The sequence below is a fragment of the Megalobrama amblycephala genome, linkage group LG10 (genome assembly GCF_018812025.1).
Source record: "Megalobrama amblycephala isolate DHTTF-2021 linkage group LG10, ASM1881202v1, whole genome shotgun sequence".
NCBI classification, from domain to species: Eukaryota; Metazoa; Chordata; class Actinopteri; order Cypriniformes; family Xenocyprididae; genus Megalobrama; species Megalobrama amblycephala.
The window spans coordinates 14,428,144-14,444,110 of record NC_063053.1 but is presented as its reverse complement, the minus strand read 5'-3'; the positions used below and the strand labels follow the sequence as shown (position 1 = coordinate 14,444,110).

Here is a 15,967-nt window from a genome sequence, read left to right as displayed (position 1 = left end):
GTAAAACCTGTAAAAGAACACGCTAATGCAAATGCAGGCCATGAAGATCTAAACTGACTGTTAACACTGCCAGCGTATAGATCAAATTCAGGCATTAAGGACACAAAATACACTGACAAAATCATTTTGACAAGATCTGGGACCCAAATTCCATCCAATGGCACTTCAATAGTGTTACGCTTCACTGCACTATGAATATTGTGTATTTAATGAAAAAGAGTTATTTATATATTTTGAACATTTATTATCGGTCTTGAGTATTTGTTTATGACTGAAGCATATTGACTAAAAGGTTTATATAAAATTTTTTATAGGGAACACTTAACCACTCCAAGTAGTTTGGTGTCACCCAGAGATATTGCTGTAAATGTAACTTATTTCTTATAACTTAGTCTTTGTGTTTGGTGTGTTATCCATTCTAGCTGTATATAATGTATGTTACAGCCGCTCAGTAAAAATAATGCTATAATGTTTGTATGTTTTGAAGGCATAGACAAAATAAATCTGTTTTGAAAGGATAACTGGGAAAGGATTATTTTTTTTCTTTTCTTTTTTTAACATATATATATACACTACCATTCAATAAGGGGCAGATATGATTTGTTAATGTTTTTGAGTCTCTTAAGTTCACCAAGGCTTGCATTAATTTGTACAAAACATACAGTAAAAACAGTAATATATTGATATATTATTCATTTTAACTTTTTTTTTAAAAATATAATTTAAAATAGTGTATTCCTGTGATGGCAAAGCTGAATTTTCAGCATCATTACTCCAGTCTTCAGTGTCACATGATCCTTCAAAAATCATTCTAATATGCTGATTTGGTTCTCAAGAAACATTTCTTATTTTTACTATTACTGCATGCATGCTTAAATATTTTTCCCTATTGAGTCAGCATTTAGGACACTTTAAAGACACTGAATTATGAAATAATAATTTTATTAAAACAAACATATTTACTCAACTTCTGAACAAAAGTATAACTGCAACCAAAAATACACATAAATAAACAAACAGTATTGGATTGACAGCTCTAGATGTGTCCGAAAATTAAGCCAAGTCATTTAAATTGTCATCACATCTTTGCATTTTGTAAGTTGCATATATATATATATATATATATCAAGAGAGAGCTTACTAGAAACATCCATATCTGAATATTCTGCAAACAAAACATTCCAAGGTTATAGCTGTGCTGGGGAAATGACAGTTGCATTACTGTTAAATTACTGTAAAGTCTCAGTTGGACATTTTCTGTTTAGATACAAGCACTGAATTGTCTACACTAAGACTACAGCTTTACTCCTTAGAGTGATTTGAGTATCAACTGATTTCTGTCATGTCTTACTGTTATGTAATACCAGTGAGGGCTTTCGACCTCAAAACGAATCTTTTCAATCCTTCCTGTGATGTGCTGTATTTCCACATTGAGATGATGAACAGTCCACCAGTTCGCACCTGAAAAAAGTCAATAAAGTGCCAAGTTGTCCTCAATGAATAGATCCTGATAATCAGTGATTGGTCACTGCAGGATTTCCCATCTCCTCTCCAATGGACTGACTCCCAAAGCCACTGTCCGCTTTAGAATCTGGAAGAAGGGAAAGGGTGTTTTATTGACAACGTACTGAACAAAGGTTTTGTGTTTGTTTCAGAGGTGACCAGTTTCTCTATCAGAATGTGAATTCGTACCTGAGCTCTGCTTGTCTTCTCTGGGTTGGCTAGCTGTCAGAAGTCTCACTCCTTCACTCACACCCAGAGACTGCAGCGCCTCCACCAGGCCATCCACAGGACCACCGCTCAACTGAACACACATAAACACACTTATAAACAAACCATTTATACTGTATGTGATGCCAACACAATCTACAAGAAAAAAGGACATGTAGCTGTTTTGCGAATAAAGAACGAAAGGCTTCAGAAAGGTATACCAATTACATGAAGAATGTGGAGCAAATACATTTTAGTAAATTTATGTAGTAATTTAACAGAAAATGTATGCGTTTTGGCCGTTCATTTACATGGGGGCCTGAAAACAAACTGTTGAAAACGGGTGCCGCATGTAGTGTTTCTTTACAAAGCGACATCGCCAACTACTGGCCTGGCATGCAAAATACAGTGTTTTTAGTCTTTTTCGCGGAGTGAACAGGGATCGTTTTGACAAAGCTGCTGTCTGCACGTGAAAAACGCAAAAGAAAAACTTTTCCATTTTTAGTACATCATTGTTGTGTAAACATACCCTTATTCAGCATTAAAAGTTTTATAAATAAATCACTTAATGAAATTAAAAAGAAATATGAGATACAATTCATTATGCAAAGATAAATGCTTCAAATAGTATGCTACACTGTAGTCATATGACATGACCTCATCAAATTACATGTTTTTAGAAATTAAGAGTATTGTGCACATTTAATACATTTCTTCAATGTTAAATTGATTTAATAAATACTAAATAAATGTACTAAAATGAATTTATTAATGTATTTGCTCCACATTCCTCATGTAATTAGTATTCCGTTCTAACTTTTTAACTAATAGTTAAATAATGAGTTGACAAATATGTTTTAAAAAAATATGATATTACTTCCAGTTTATTAGTTACAGTTTTTAAATGGAAGGTCAAGTCAAGCCCATTGCATTGACATATGACAAGGTGCTAGACTGTATATTACACATTTTAGCAAATATAATAATCATCCAAGCATTCCATGCATACAGAAAATGTGCATTATATGCCGAAAAAGTCATCGGTATGCTAGCATGCTGTTTCAAACATTGCTAACGTCTATTTAACAACATAACGGTAGTTGCCAAATCGAGAGAACAACGACAGACTCTTACCTGGTAGTTCTCGAGAAGCTTCTGGCAGGGCGAGGCACTCTCCTGGAACAGGTGAGTGAGTGTGAGCATGCCCAGTTTTTCCGCCAGCTCTCTCCAGGGTACATGGTCTTCAATAAGAATACCACACAGTTTCATGAGCACCTCGCTGTCCAAACCCTGATTCACTGCAGGAGGACCAATACAGATCAGTCACATATGCTAGAAGTAGAAGTAGCTTTTGGGAACATAAAGCACAGAGTCTCATTACCTTCATCAGTGCTTATTTTGGTCCTCTTGGGGGCGAGTGAACTGGGCTTGGGGCCTTTCCTGCCATCTAACAGATCTCTAACCTGTTGAAGACAATGTTGGTTAAATGGTTAAAGGTTAAATTTATTACATGTATATTCATCCACCTCCAAATGTTCACAAACTATACAATTATGATGGATAAAAAAACTCAAACCTTTTGGCATTTAGCCAGGTCAAAAGGTGTGTGTCCCGCAGCAGGTCTCTTGCGTGGGTTAAATGTTCCTCTCTCGGATGATATTGACATGAAGTGAACTTGCTGAACCATGTCATCGGGAAGCTGCCTATCAGCATCATTCTTCTCAATCTCGTCATCTTCATCTGAGGAAGACGAGCTCAGGAAAAGAGGCTCGTCATTCTCCATACGTTTATCAGCACCTAAAACAGAAGACAAGGGAGATGATTCATAAAACAAAGCTTTATATCACCAAACTTGACTTATTTCCTACAGTCATTGGTTCTGAATATGATTATCTTAATTTTAATTCGTTCAATTCAAATGTCATTAATTATGAGCAAGTTGATGCCACACATCAGGATATCTATCCATCTATCATCTATCTCATCCTATATAGTAAATGTTAATCTTTTCTCTAGGAACAAAACAACATGAGCATGTTCTTAATGACTAATTATTGTGGTTTTGTCCTTCAGAGGTTTTGAAGATATCTGATATCTGTATTAAATTTGTAGGAAAGGAGTTTTCTCAGATACCTGCCGCTATCAGCATGGAGCAGAGAGGTGGGGAGCCTTGACTGGCAGCAAAGTGAAGAGGACTGTTGCCCCCGTAGGTACACACATTCACGTCAGCCTTTAGCTGTAACAAATGACAAACATAAAACTGTTATTTCAGAAGACAAAACATTTGTGATGGCTCTATGTTGAAGAAGTGTGCTAAATAGGGGTGAAACGGTTCTAGTATCTCTGGTTTGTGTGATGCTGAACCTCCATGTGTATACTAGCTGCAACAATGATATTCAAGAGTGACAGCAGAACTGTTCATTCATAGTGTTATAAAATACACCACTGTCCAAAAGTATGGGGTCAGTAACATTTTTTTTTAAAGAAATTAATACTTTTATTCAAAAAAGGATGCATTAAGATATAATTTATAATGTTACAAAAAGATTTCTATTTCAAGTAAATGCTGTTCTTTTGAACCTTCTATTCATCATGAAATTCTGTGCGAATCACAAAAAAGAATCACATTTTTTTACTTAAATATTAAGCAGCACAACTGTTTTCAACAGTGATAATAATAAGAAGAAGAGGAAGAAATGTTTCTTGAGAATTGTTTCTTGTGAGAAATTCAGCTTTACCATCACAGGAATTACATTTTAAAACAAATTTAAAAATATATATTATATTATATTATATTATATATAAGGAATAATTGACGACAGGCTGTTGAATTCTTAAAAAATAATGCACCCCCAAGGTGATAATGAACCGCACAGTTATTACCTCGCCAGTGAGTCATGTATCTTAAGTTGCTAATCTATTTTACTGATTAATTCGTCAGAGCAACGCTGACTAAACGTTTCTGTGCGAGTGTGTGTCCATACTACATAGTCTGTGTACATTTGAAAGAGAGAGAGAGAGAGAGAGAGAGAGAGCATGCGCTTTCAGGACACAATAAAACATATTTTGTGGCAAAAACCATGACAATAAATTGTCGTTTTCATCCTATTGTTTACTATATATATTTGCTTGATCAGTGTTGATGTGGATTTTGGTTCTTTTGCGGTTGTAGGCTGTAAGGACGTATTGAAATAACTGAAATCATTTGGAGAAGTGATATGGAACTGCAATGTGGTCAAGACCTGCTAGAACTACTTTAGCCATGCATTTGGTCAACCAATCAGATTTGAGCATTCAGCAGCCCGTAGTATAAATTATATTATATGAAAACAGAAAACGTCATTTTAAACTGTGATAATCTGTCTCAATTTTCCTACTCGATGACCCCCTAATACTAACAAAAGTAGTGTCTACTAAAACTAACCAAAACTGTGACAACAGAACTGTGAGAGATCTGAACTGTTCCACCCCTAGTGCTCCATAAATCCTTTACCTCAGTAATAAGATTGCAGGCCAATTTTAACAGGTTATCCCTCACAGCCAGGTGTAGAGCTGTACAGCCACTTTTCTGCTCTGGCATGTTAATCTTTGCTCCTGCCTCCATTAGCAATTGAAGACAGCGCTCTCCATCTTTCCTTACAGCGAGATGGACTGGATATTGACCTGAGAAGCGGGAAAGGTGAAAAAAAAAAAAAAAAAAAAAATCAGTATTTGCTATAATATTCCACATGCAACCTTCGGCACCACTTCAATGAAGACTAAGAGACAATGGCATGTGTAACTCTCACCTGAGAAGTCAGCAGAGTTTATTAAATGGGCATAGCGCTCTCCAAGCAGGCTCAGGACCACTCGTAGTACAGCCTCATCGCCGGTGTGGGCGGCTAAGTGAAGCGCTGTCCGGCCCTCTCGGTCCTGCAGGCTCGGGTCTGCCCCGGTTCTCATCAGCACCTCAACTAACTTGGGCTGCTTTGTGATCACAGCCAGATGCAATGGAGACTGGAGAAAGTAAGAAAGATGAACGTTAGCATGTCACATATAACAAAAATTAAAGTATAAGATAAAAAAACCACAAAAAAATACATATTAGATTAAATAATTTTTTTTTACAGCATACAGATGCTAAATTACCTGACTGAGGTTGTTGAGTTTGTTGACGAACTTCTGCTGTGGGGTGTTGTTCAGGGCCTGAATAAGCTGTTGCACCACAGCAGGTTGCTGATGGATAATGGCCAAGTGCAGAGGCCTATGAGAAAAAATAATACGACAGATTAAAACAAACTCTGATCCCTATTGTATTCCACTTAATACCCTCTTCAATGTATGCGTGTATCACTGTTAAATGTATTTTAAAAAATTATAAAGTTATACACTAACAATTCATTCAGCAGAATCTTAAGCAATTTACAATACACTAACTATACTAAAATGGTTTAAAGGTAGCAGAAACATAACCTAGAATTTAGTATACTTGACATGTGTTAAGACATTGATACAAGAGACTGGATACAAGCTGAAATTCAGAGATGTGAAAAAGACATACGTGTCTCCGTTCTCATCTTGCACTCCACACAGATGTCTCTGCAGAACCAGCAGGGGGCGCACATCCCCTGTGCTGCAGTACTGTAACAAAGCCCGAGCAGTGCCCTTTGCCATCGAAGTGGCGCGATTCTGCAGAACTGTGGCTGAAAACATTACAGGAAGGAAACATGCATCACTGAATGCATGTGCACCTCAATGTCTTGAGTTTAATGGTACCTGAAGGATCGTTTTGCTCACCAATCTGAATGAGCTGCTGTTGCATTTGAGAGGCAGACTGAGTTTGTTTGTTTGTTGGCTGATTCTGAGATCCATCAGCCTGTGGGGTGGAGCCTGACATCTGTGCCCCTCCACCAAATCCACCACATCCACCAATGAAAAACCCTGAACCATCCATCGGATGATTAAATTGAAAACCTAAGGGCATAATTGTGAAGAAAAGATACATATATGAACACTTTTGCTCTATCAGCTGACACACGCCTCTGTGTTTAGGGATGTAAAATGTCTCACCTCCTCCCATTCCACCTCCTCCTGTTCCAGATCCAGGACCTCCGAAGGCCCCTGCTCCTCCTTGAGGTCCTCCCCGCCAGTTATCGTAGTGCTGAGGAAGTGCCTTCATCCTCTTCCTCTGAACTTCTTCTTTGTCTAGGAGGGAACAGGAGCAAACGTGTTAGCAAATATGAGAAAGAGAAATAGTGAAGAGGATAATGTTTAATCGATCAACACTACTGTTCAAAAAATTAACTAATACAAGAAACTAATACTTTTATTCATCAAGGATGCATTAAACTGATCAAAAGTGACAGAAATCTTTTATAACATTATAAATGTTCTGAGCTGCTAAAACGAGTCGTCAGCAATTCCAGTCCCACTTCCTGTTACATACCTAATAAACAATGTAACAAATTTGCATAATGCCAGCATATGGTCTTCCACGAACAACGTCTACTTTGATCCGCCCTCAAACACTGAAGTTGTAGTTTTAGGAGTTTGGTTCATGTTGTCGACATGTCTAGAAGATGCTATTTTTAGCACTTCAAAAGGATGAGAACTGATACGGTAAAACCAATGCCATCACTACTGTTCGTATGACTGTTTATACAAGTGGAGAGGAAGCCTCTGGAGCTGAAATTCAAATATGGTAATAAGCATTTTTGTTTCTGACACGAGCTTTAAGCGGTAGTTCAATCTCAACAGACTGGGCCGTAAGACCAATCAAAGTAGAGTCGGCTCCCAGAAAGGAGGGATTTAGAGAGACTGATTCTTCAAACTAACTTTGAAAAAAGTCCTTTATACCACAGGCTGTGAAGTGTTTAAATGAAGATAGTTTTGTTTGTTTGTTGTTGTTGTTGTTGTTAAATGTATGTTGTATTGTGCATGTTGAAACCTACTGGAGCAAAATTTCCCCAAGGGGATAATAAAACTAACTACTACTACTTGTAACAGTTTTCAGACTTTTTGAGAAAAGAGGTGATGTTCAATGCATATTATGAGAAAATTAAAGTGTTTTTTGACCTTGGATGCATATTGCAGGAGACCTACAAATTCAGGAATCTTTAAAATAGCACAATAGGGGCACTTTAATAAGCAGTGTTTTGCACAGCACTACTAACCTTGATTGTGTGGAATATACGTGAACTGCTTGGGTTCGCTGCAGTCGCCTCCCTTCTTCCTCTTGAGCTGCAGGAACACTGTGACAGGGCGTGAGATATCTGTGCAGCGGTACGGTGGTGTCTTAAACACGATCGCATACTGATGGGATTAAAAACAGTGTCAGTAAAGGTGTGTTGTAAAAGGCTAAACTACATCCAATGGCAAAATCCAGGAATTGACAATGTTTTTATGCATGTGTCAAATTATAACACACCTGTTTGTGGACGTCAGTGGGGGAGAAGTCTCCAAACGCCTCCCATCCGGAATCATCTTCCTCCTCATAAAAACGGATGTCAATATCATCTGGAAAAAAAAGGGAGTATAAGCATCATTTGATCTAAAAAGTTTGTGAAATCAGAAAACTTGACATCAGAAAATCATTATAACCTTTTTGAACTTTATCACAGAGCAGAAAGACCTCTTCTCCTCCCAGCACTGATCCAGAGGTTTTATCCATTCGGGAGATCTTCAGATTTGAAGCATTTGGTGATTCTGGGTAAAGAGCAGCACATTTTACATTAGCTATAGCAAGATTACCAATACTTTTTTTTTTTTTCTTATTTACACAGAAATCTTTTGTAATGCCTTCACTGTCACTTTTGATCGATTTAATGCATACTTGCTGATTTTTTTCTTCAATCAATCAATCAATCATAGACCCATACCCTAAATTATTTAATGTTCAACAACTAATTACAGACTAAATACAACATTCTCAAAGCAATGTAGAATATTATTATTAATAATTTATGCCACCACCAAAAACGTATACCAAAAAAGTGACACAATATGACATAATTTTGAAATCAATCTAAACTGTAAAATTGAAGAAAACTTAAACTATATGATTAAAATATCAGTTTCTTTTTCTTTTAATTCATAATGCCTATATATTTTTGTTTATTTTGGCAAAGTGTGTCACAGATGTCTTTTGTTAATTGAATTTCATTTTTTCTCTTATGTTGTGTGGCAGGACTTACTGCTATCATAGATAGGGTTGGAAACAACAGGCTTCAAGGCTCTTGTGAAACTCCCATTGCTGTCCTGAAGGTAAGCAGTGAACTTTAATCTTACAATATTTAGGTCCATATTTTTGCCCAATTCTTTGGCTTCTTGCGTAATAGCCTGTTCCTCTGCATCTGTATGAGTGATATAGAGAGAAAACATCATGTCAAATGAGGATGCAAGCAGTAAACATTGAAAATTCAATAAGCAGTCAGTCGACATCAAGTATGTCTAGTTGAATTTTTAGATCACAGTCTTACCACTAAACTTATATCCAGGCTCTTTTGTCCTCCTCTTCTCTTCTCTCAGCCTTTTCGTTAATACTTCAGCCACTCCTCTCTTAGTAACATGGAGGATACCTAAATTACTGAATCTAGACATAGAGGATGTGATAATGAATAAAGATTGCACAACTACACATAAACAACAATCAAAATCCACAAGCGTCACATGATGATATACATGCATACAATGTCTTACGCAATTCATTACAATCATAATAACAAGGAAAGAGATCATATGAGCATGATGAACAGTAATTGTGTTTACTCACTGTGCTGTGAGATCATTAGGCCCAACATCAATGCTGCATATCCCATTGTCGTTACACTGACGACCCACAAGGCTGTGCGCATGAACACGAGGGGGGTCTGTGTGCGTCACTAACTGAACCTCCACACGAGCATGACCCACGTAGTTTGACACCTTTAGAGGGAGAACGTGTGTGTTTATAAATGAACGGTTTATTTAAATACATCGCTGACGCATCTCCATGTTACAAAGCACACCTTGACTGTGGGATACGTCCTTCTGTTCCTCTCGCTGGAGGCCCCTGGCAGACCACCGTGGGATGGGCCCTCACATTCATAACGAAATCTGAATCCTCTCTGTAACACACACATAACGTTATTTACATAACACCTTACTCACTGATAAAACCCTGTTTTTGGGGAATTCCAGAGCATGCTTTCTGGAATTATCCCACATAGTGTGCACATTCATTGTAATACATTACACATGTTCACAAAATGACCTGAATGCTAAAATACATCATTTGTAACCCTGGACCACAAAACCAGTCATAAGTCGCACAGGTATACGTATTTGTAGCAATAGCCAACAAATAATTGTATGGGTCAAAATTATCGATTTTTCTTTTATGCCAAAAATCATTAGGATATTAAGTAAAGATCATGTTCCATGAAGATATTTTGTAAATTTCCTACTGTAAATATATAAAACATTTATTTTTGTGAGTGGAGTGCACCCTCAGATTCCAGATTTTCAACAAACCATACATCAATGGAAAGCTTATTTATTCATCTTTCAGGTGATGTGTAAATCTCAATTTAAAAAAACTGACCCTTATGACTGGTTTTGAGGTCCAGGGTCACATTTTATAATTTGTGGAATCAGTGGGAGATGAAGCAAAAAGCCTGTGAAGACCCAAGCGAACATACCTGCTTTGGCTCTTCAATTATCTGTAGGTAAGGCCCATGAACTGAAATAAAGATCAAATACAATATATTAGCCTTCTTTTCATTTTAAATTAAAAGAACACCACAAAACAAAAGCATCAAAACCCATCATAAAATACATTCATAAGGCAAGACATTTGGCACAGATAACTTACCTGTTTCTGTCACAAAGGGTTCATGCTTCACTTCAAAAGGTTCATGGAGATATGGAAGGTCCACCATAAACTGTAAAGACTGTTAGTATTTTTATATTAAATACATATTTGTGTGTATTAAACCCAAAATGTAAGCACAAAGTACAATGTGTATGAGGATGAAAATTAAGGTTGCACCAATCATATAATTCTGGCCAATTTTTATGTTACAATAACTGAAAATATGACCTGATATAAAAATTCATATTATTTTGTCTAATTTGATTTAAAAAAAGACTGTGAATTTAGGCATCACAGCATTATAATGTACTATATTGATAATACATTTTGGATATTCATTTTTGAGATTTAAAATTTTACATTTAACAGTTTTGTTAAATTATGAGAGTTTTTATAGATTAGCTTTAGGTTAGTATTCGATAACGTTTACAATAATCTAAATATGCAATATCAGCTGATATAAATTATTTTAAAAAAATCCAATATCGACTTATATAAACCGACATGGTACGCATATATTGTGCGTCCCACAACTCTAAACCAAAAATCTGTTGCAAGGTAGCAGACTACAGCAGCAATATTGACGATATGTGGCTCACCTCATTGTCAAACTTCATTGGATACTGCGTATCATCCATCCTGTAATGTAGAAGAAACAGAGAAAACTCTTACTGAGTACTGTGTACTCTTACTGTGTCTCGCAAAGACACAAACCAAGAACTCCAAAAAACCCATGAGGTGAGGCTCTCTAATGCAGTCAGCATGCTGAATCAAAACATCAACTGAGCTGCAAACCCCTACATGCATTTAATTTCCCCAGTTTTTCCCCACAACAGTGTTCTGACATTCACACAAGAAGGCGTACGCGTTCCCTACCTGATAAACAAAATGCAGAGAAAGAGGCGCTCCGTTTTAAACAAAAGACTCACACAAAGTCCGTTTCACTTTCGGTGTAAGAACAAGGATGTGTGTGCACTGGATTTTTTTTTCTTTTTTTAATATGCCTCCCTCCTTTCTGTCTGGCTCACTTGCTTGCGTTACTTCCAGGAAGTAAGGCAGTGAAAAAAACAGAGGAAAGCCCCCAGAATACCAGCTCACTGCTGCCACTGATGTCAAATCCTGAGAAATGCAGGTACATGCATATTCATACCCTGATATCAAGACTTCTCATATCTAAATTTCCTCAACTTTCCAAAGACTTTTTCAAATTCCCTTCTCTTCCTTTGAGGTACTTTTGAAACAAAGTTCCTATAATGATTCATTTTTATATATATTTAGATTCAATTCTTGGAAAATAAAAAATAAAATAAAAAGGGGGGGGGGGTCTTGGGGAATCCATGTATGTGTAAATTACTAAAAACAAACATATTTCTGATTAAAACAATCTGTGTATCTGGATTAGTCAGATATCTACATAGAGCCATCAAGGCAGCTACCATGAGAAAAGCCCTGAAATATGGGGATTGCCCCCCATCCGTTGGCCTACCTTTGCATCCACAAATCTTTAAACCCACAAACACTTCCACTGTTAACCAAACAGGAAATTGTGATGAAGATCTCTAAATGATAATTTACTAATATCTGGCACAAAAAGTATGTTCTATTTCATTCCCAGTGTTAATATTACTAGCTACACTGGATAACAGGATTGCACAAGTGTTTACTTAAACTGCCACTGACAGGAATGAGGAAGCGTCTTACTGCTCAGGATGAGTTGTACTAAGATTGCTCTATAGTACCACATATTCTTCACCAAAACCTATGAGACAACTAGTAGAGTAAAACTACGAGTTTTCTATCTGAGTTGTCAGGGCTCATTCTGAGTGAATGTGACGTCACTGAAAAGAGACTCTTCTGGATCACAACCACATCCTGTCCTTCTTCTGTGAAATGATAACATCTTCACTTCAGTCAAACAACCCCTAAATCCAAAGAACGTCAAATTTAGACAAGAAGATTCATTAAGAAATTATAGTGGATGTCAACCAGACACATTAGGAGGCCAAAGGGGCAAAATGATAGTAAATTATTCAAGAGAGTTATATTAAGATAATTCAGTTTAATAAAAAAAATCTAACAACAACAAAGCCAAAATGTATAACATGTAAAATGACATCATATGTCATCTATCAGCTGTTGTTTTAGTCGAACATATACAGGTCTTGAAACTTTTGGAATCACAAAATTCATTTTTGGTTGATTATTTCATTATTGACATGTTTGGGTTTAAAACAAGCAGCTAACAAGCATCACAGATACAACCACTACAATGCTCTTTAATTAAAGAATTTAATTTAATGTTCTTTAAAGACAAAAAACCCACTTGCTCAGAACACAAGACTACTTTGTTAATGTAAAATATAAATCTGTTGTAGATGTGCTATAGAAATAAAGGTGACTTGACTAGAAAAATCACAACAAACCTAATTTTAACCGTTTCAGCTCTTCCAAATGCATGGAGTTGAAAGGTAACTGGACCGTTGTTTGTAAAACCTATTTTTTTTTTTTTTTTTTTTTTTTTTTACATATTACATGTTCATTTGTTTCAATATGCAAATCTGACTACTTACAAGTCTATGGCCTGGTTTCACAAACAGGACTTATATTAAGTCAGAATTAGGCCTTAGATCAATTAGGATATTAAGTGGCTTTTATAAACATAACTTGTGCATCTTGAGACAAAACATATGTCAATGCAAGTTGCTTTCAGTTAAAACAGCTCAAACAAGCATTTTAGTCAGGGACTAGCTTAAGCCTTGTCTGTGAAACCGCAGGTTAATGCTCTATGTAATCATGTCCAAAACTTTAGGAGCATAACCACATTCGTGAACATTTGAAGCATGCATAGTCGCATACCCAATAAGCTGTCAGTCAACACATACTTTCTGGGCACCTAAATACTGCACGTGCCAATGATGCCCAATACAACGCTCCACAGGTAAACAGATCACTATGTGAGACACAGCAATAGTTAAATAAAACTGTACCTTAGTGCTCCTGCCATTCTGTTTTCTGCAGGGTCATCCGAACCGACTCTGAACTCCTGACAGACTGAAAATGATGGAAATGATAAGCGCTCACATAGTGTGATGGGGATGTGATTCCCCTGCACATGTAGTCAGATCCAAAAAGTACATCTGACTTTTGATGGGAATTTCCCGCAGACTCGCACGAACAGCAGCATAACACACGGGACAAACCGTGTACACTATCGATAACTGACATTAATGAAAACTGCTCCTAAACATTTTTACGGTTATTGTTAATTTGCAATATTACTGTATGGACGCGAATGCATACTGTACAGCATCTCCTTAAAGTTTCCAAAACAAGCCTAAAATAGACATAAGCAATAAGCAACTGAGTCATTGTTTCCAAATAAGAAAGCAGACTATTATTATCTGCTATTTAAAGACCTACGGTATATGCCTTGTTACAAAACTGTTCGGTAATAATGATAATTTCGTTATGTAGGCTAACGTTACTTAAACATATCCGACTTACCTTGGATAACTGTGATGTTTGCTAATTCTCGTGTAGTTTCTATTCGACGTCGACTTAACTAAAAACTAAAAAAGTATCCATCCAATTAATCTGTACCAATTTCTTCTATTATTTAGTGAACAGTCCATAAAGATCGTTAGCTTTCGTGAATCGATCGACGAACGAACGGACTCTACTGACTGGAAAGCCCCGGACTCAAGGGGGAATTCCGCAATCACGTGGAGTGGTAGAAGTGTTTCGATTGGCTCTTAGGCGGAACATGATTTGCATGTTGTCCAAAACTTCCGCTGGTATATCAGATATTCTGCTAATAAAAATGAATATTTCCATACTTAAAGCTTATAGCAAAGTCCAATACGATTAGACTATGAACTGTGTTATCATAACGATAACATAATGCAACAGAGAGGATTGCTGCAAATGTAAAGTATAGATAGATAGATAGATAGATAGATAGATAGATAGATAGATAGATAGATAGATAGATAGATAGATAGATAGATAGATAGATAGAAATCACAACACACATTTTTATCCTGAAGATCATACCTAATTTTTATTTTATCATGTCTTAACCTTTTGTTAACCAACATTGAGGTTAATTAGGTTCAAGGGCTTCAACAGCTTGGCTGTCTTTAAAAAATATGGGTGGGCCCAATAATTACAGTAAGGGCTTTTTTTTTTTTTTTTTTAGCTGAAACAGCAATAAAAATATCTTCCCAAAAATGTCCTGATGCAAAAATACTCATGTGTTTTGAAAATTAGACATGATACGGGACATTAAAGACAGTTTAATCATTGTCCATAACAATACATAGCATCATGTGAAAGATACATGAATATCCGTCATGCCTCTGGTGAGCTGAAGTCTAATAATAAAAAGTTCTGGATGATGGGAATGCTGTTCTCATCACACTGGAAATGGCTTCGCACAGTCAGGAGAAATGTGTTCTTCATGGGGGTCAACATAGAACTAATCCTTTCAGCTACTACCTGGATGAACCTCACCTCTGATGCTGGGGCTTGGGACAGAAAAGGAATGCAATGACTTTTAAATTAGCAATAATGAAACATATCAAGAGAACAAATAAAGAGAACATTGGTGGAGAGGGAAAAGGAGAAGTACCTCACCTATTGTCTTATGTAGCTTATCTGGAGGAGTGTTCAGAAGGATCTTCTGCACTACAGCAGGAGGGACTTGCACACAGATTTGATCCTCTCCAGCTCTCACAGTTAAAACTACTGGCCTAGAAAGACAAGTCATGATGGTTTAAGAAGATAAAGAGTACGTATAGATAACTGGGTATACATGTGTGTGTATGTGTGCACGCATGTGTAATATAGGTCTGTAAGAACAGACCTATAGTAGCGACGCACTCCTGTGTGTGGTAGGCAAGGGTAGCAGGGTCTGTAAATGCCGTTCTCATCTGTCTCCAGTTCTGCAGAGCACTGGCCACATCCAGCAAAAGTGATGTCACCACAGACTACATCCAGGATCCTCTCCATGGGTGTGCTGCTATCTATTAAGAGCGAGGCCTCCTGGGATGGACTGCTCTGGAACTGGAATGCTGTGATTTTAACTTTTAGCTCTACATCACCTAATGAGCACATAAACAAGAGAGGCTTAATGTAACCATGTTGAATCATACTACAGTAATTACCAATGCATTGTTAGCATTGGCAAAAAGTCCTACCTGAGTATTTCTGGGACAGGAGTGTGTTGAGATCAATCTCAAAGCTGCTAGCAGTCCTCTGTGAGCGGACAGTGTTGTAAAACTCTTTACATCGACTGTCATCAGGAAAGAGAGGCTGACAGGTGCCCCATGGAGTAGAATGCAGCTCTAGCAAACCTGAGGTCACATCCTGTCTGACTAGCAGCATCCTGAATTCCCACACAGCATCTATGAGGGGCATTAGCAATAC

At 37.0% G+C, this 15,967-nt stretch overlaps 1 protein-coding gene across 4 annotated transcripts in view; it reads right to left on the bottom strand.

Moving 5' to 3' along the window:
* Positions 1-925: 925 nt before the first annotated feature.
* The window catches only part of LOC125276828 (nuclear factor NF-kappa-B p100 subunit-like), a 24,049-nt gene continuing 9,007 nt past the window's right edge, over positions 926-15,967 (bottom strand). The window contains exons 6-33 of one of the 4 annotated variants that reach the window (XM_048204726.1): positions 15,739-15,945; positions 15,405-15,642; positions 15,176-15,291; positions 15,038-15,066; positions 14,045-14,102; positions 13,528-13,591; positions 11,140-11,179; positions 10,541-10,619; positions 10,368-10,408; positions 9,696-9,794; positions 9,461-9,612; positions 9,168-9,280; positions 8,883-9,041; positions 8,290-8,394; positions 8,117-8,205; positions 7,863-8,001; positions 6,760-6,894; positions 6,487-6,663; positions 6,251-6,392; positions 5,839-5,953; positions 5,499-5,706; positions 5,204-5,373; positions 3,844-3,946; positions 3,287-3,507; positions 3,092-3,173; positions 2,845-3,008; positions 1,693-1,804; positions 926-1,591 (exon numbers count right to left, since the gene is read on the bottom strand). In XM_048204726.1, coding sequence (XP_048060683.1) covers positions 1,515-1,591; positions 1,693-1,804; positions 2,845-3,008; positions 3,092-3,173; positions 3,287-3,507; positions 3,844-3,946; positions 5,204-5,373; positions 5,499-5,706; positions 5,839-5,953; positions 6,251-6,392; positions 6,487-6,663; positions 6,760-6,894; positions 7,863-8,001; positions 8,117-8,205; positions 8,290-8,394; positions 8,883-9,041; positions 9,168-9,280; positions 9,461-9,612; positions 9,696-9,794; positions 10,368-10,408; positions 10,541-10,619; positions 11,140-11,179; positions 13,528-13,591; positions 14,045-14,102; positions 15,038-15,066; positions 15,176-15,291; positions 15,405-15,642; positions 15,739-15,945 — 3,434 coding nt within the window. In that variant the 3' untranslated portion in view covers positions 926-1,514. Of the gene's footprint in view, positions 1,592-1,692; positions 1,805-2,844; positions 3,009-3,091; positions 3,174-3,286; positions 3,508-3,843; positions 3,947-5,203; positions 5,374-5,498; positions 5,707-5,838; positions 5,954-6,250; positions 6,393-6,486; positions 6,664-6,759; positions 6,895-7,862; positions 8,002-8,116; positions 8,206-8,289; positions 8,395-8,882; positions 9,042-9,167; positions 9,281-9,460; positions 9,613-9,695; positions 9,795-10,367; positions 10,409-10,540; positions 10,620-11,139; positions 11,180-11,416; positions 13,469-13,527; positions 13,592-14,044; positions 14,240-15,037; positions 15,067-15,175; positions 15,292-15,404; positions 15,643-15,738; positions 15,946-15,967 lie in introns of those variants that run through there. The other 3 variants (XM_048204722.1, XM_048204724.1, XM_048204723.1) reach the window with 3 other exon arrangements.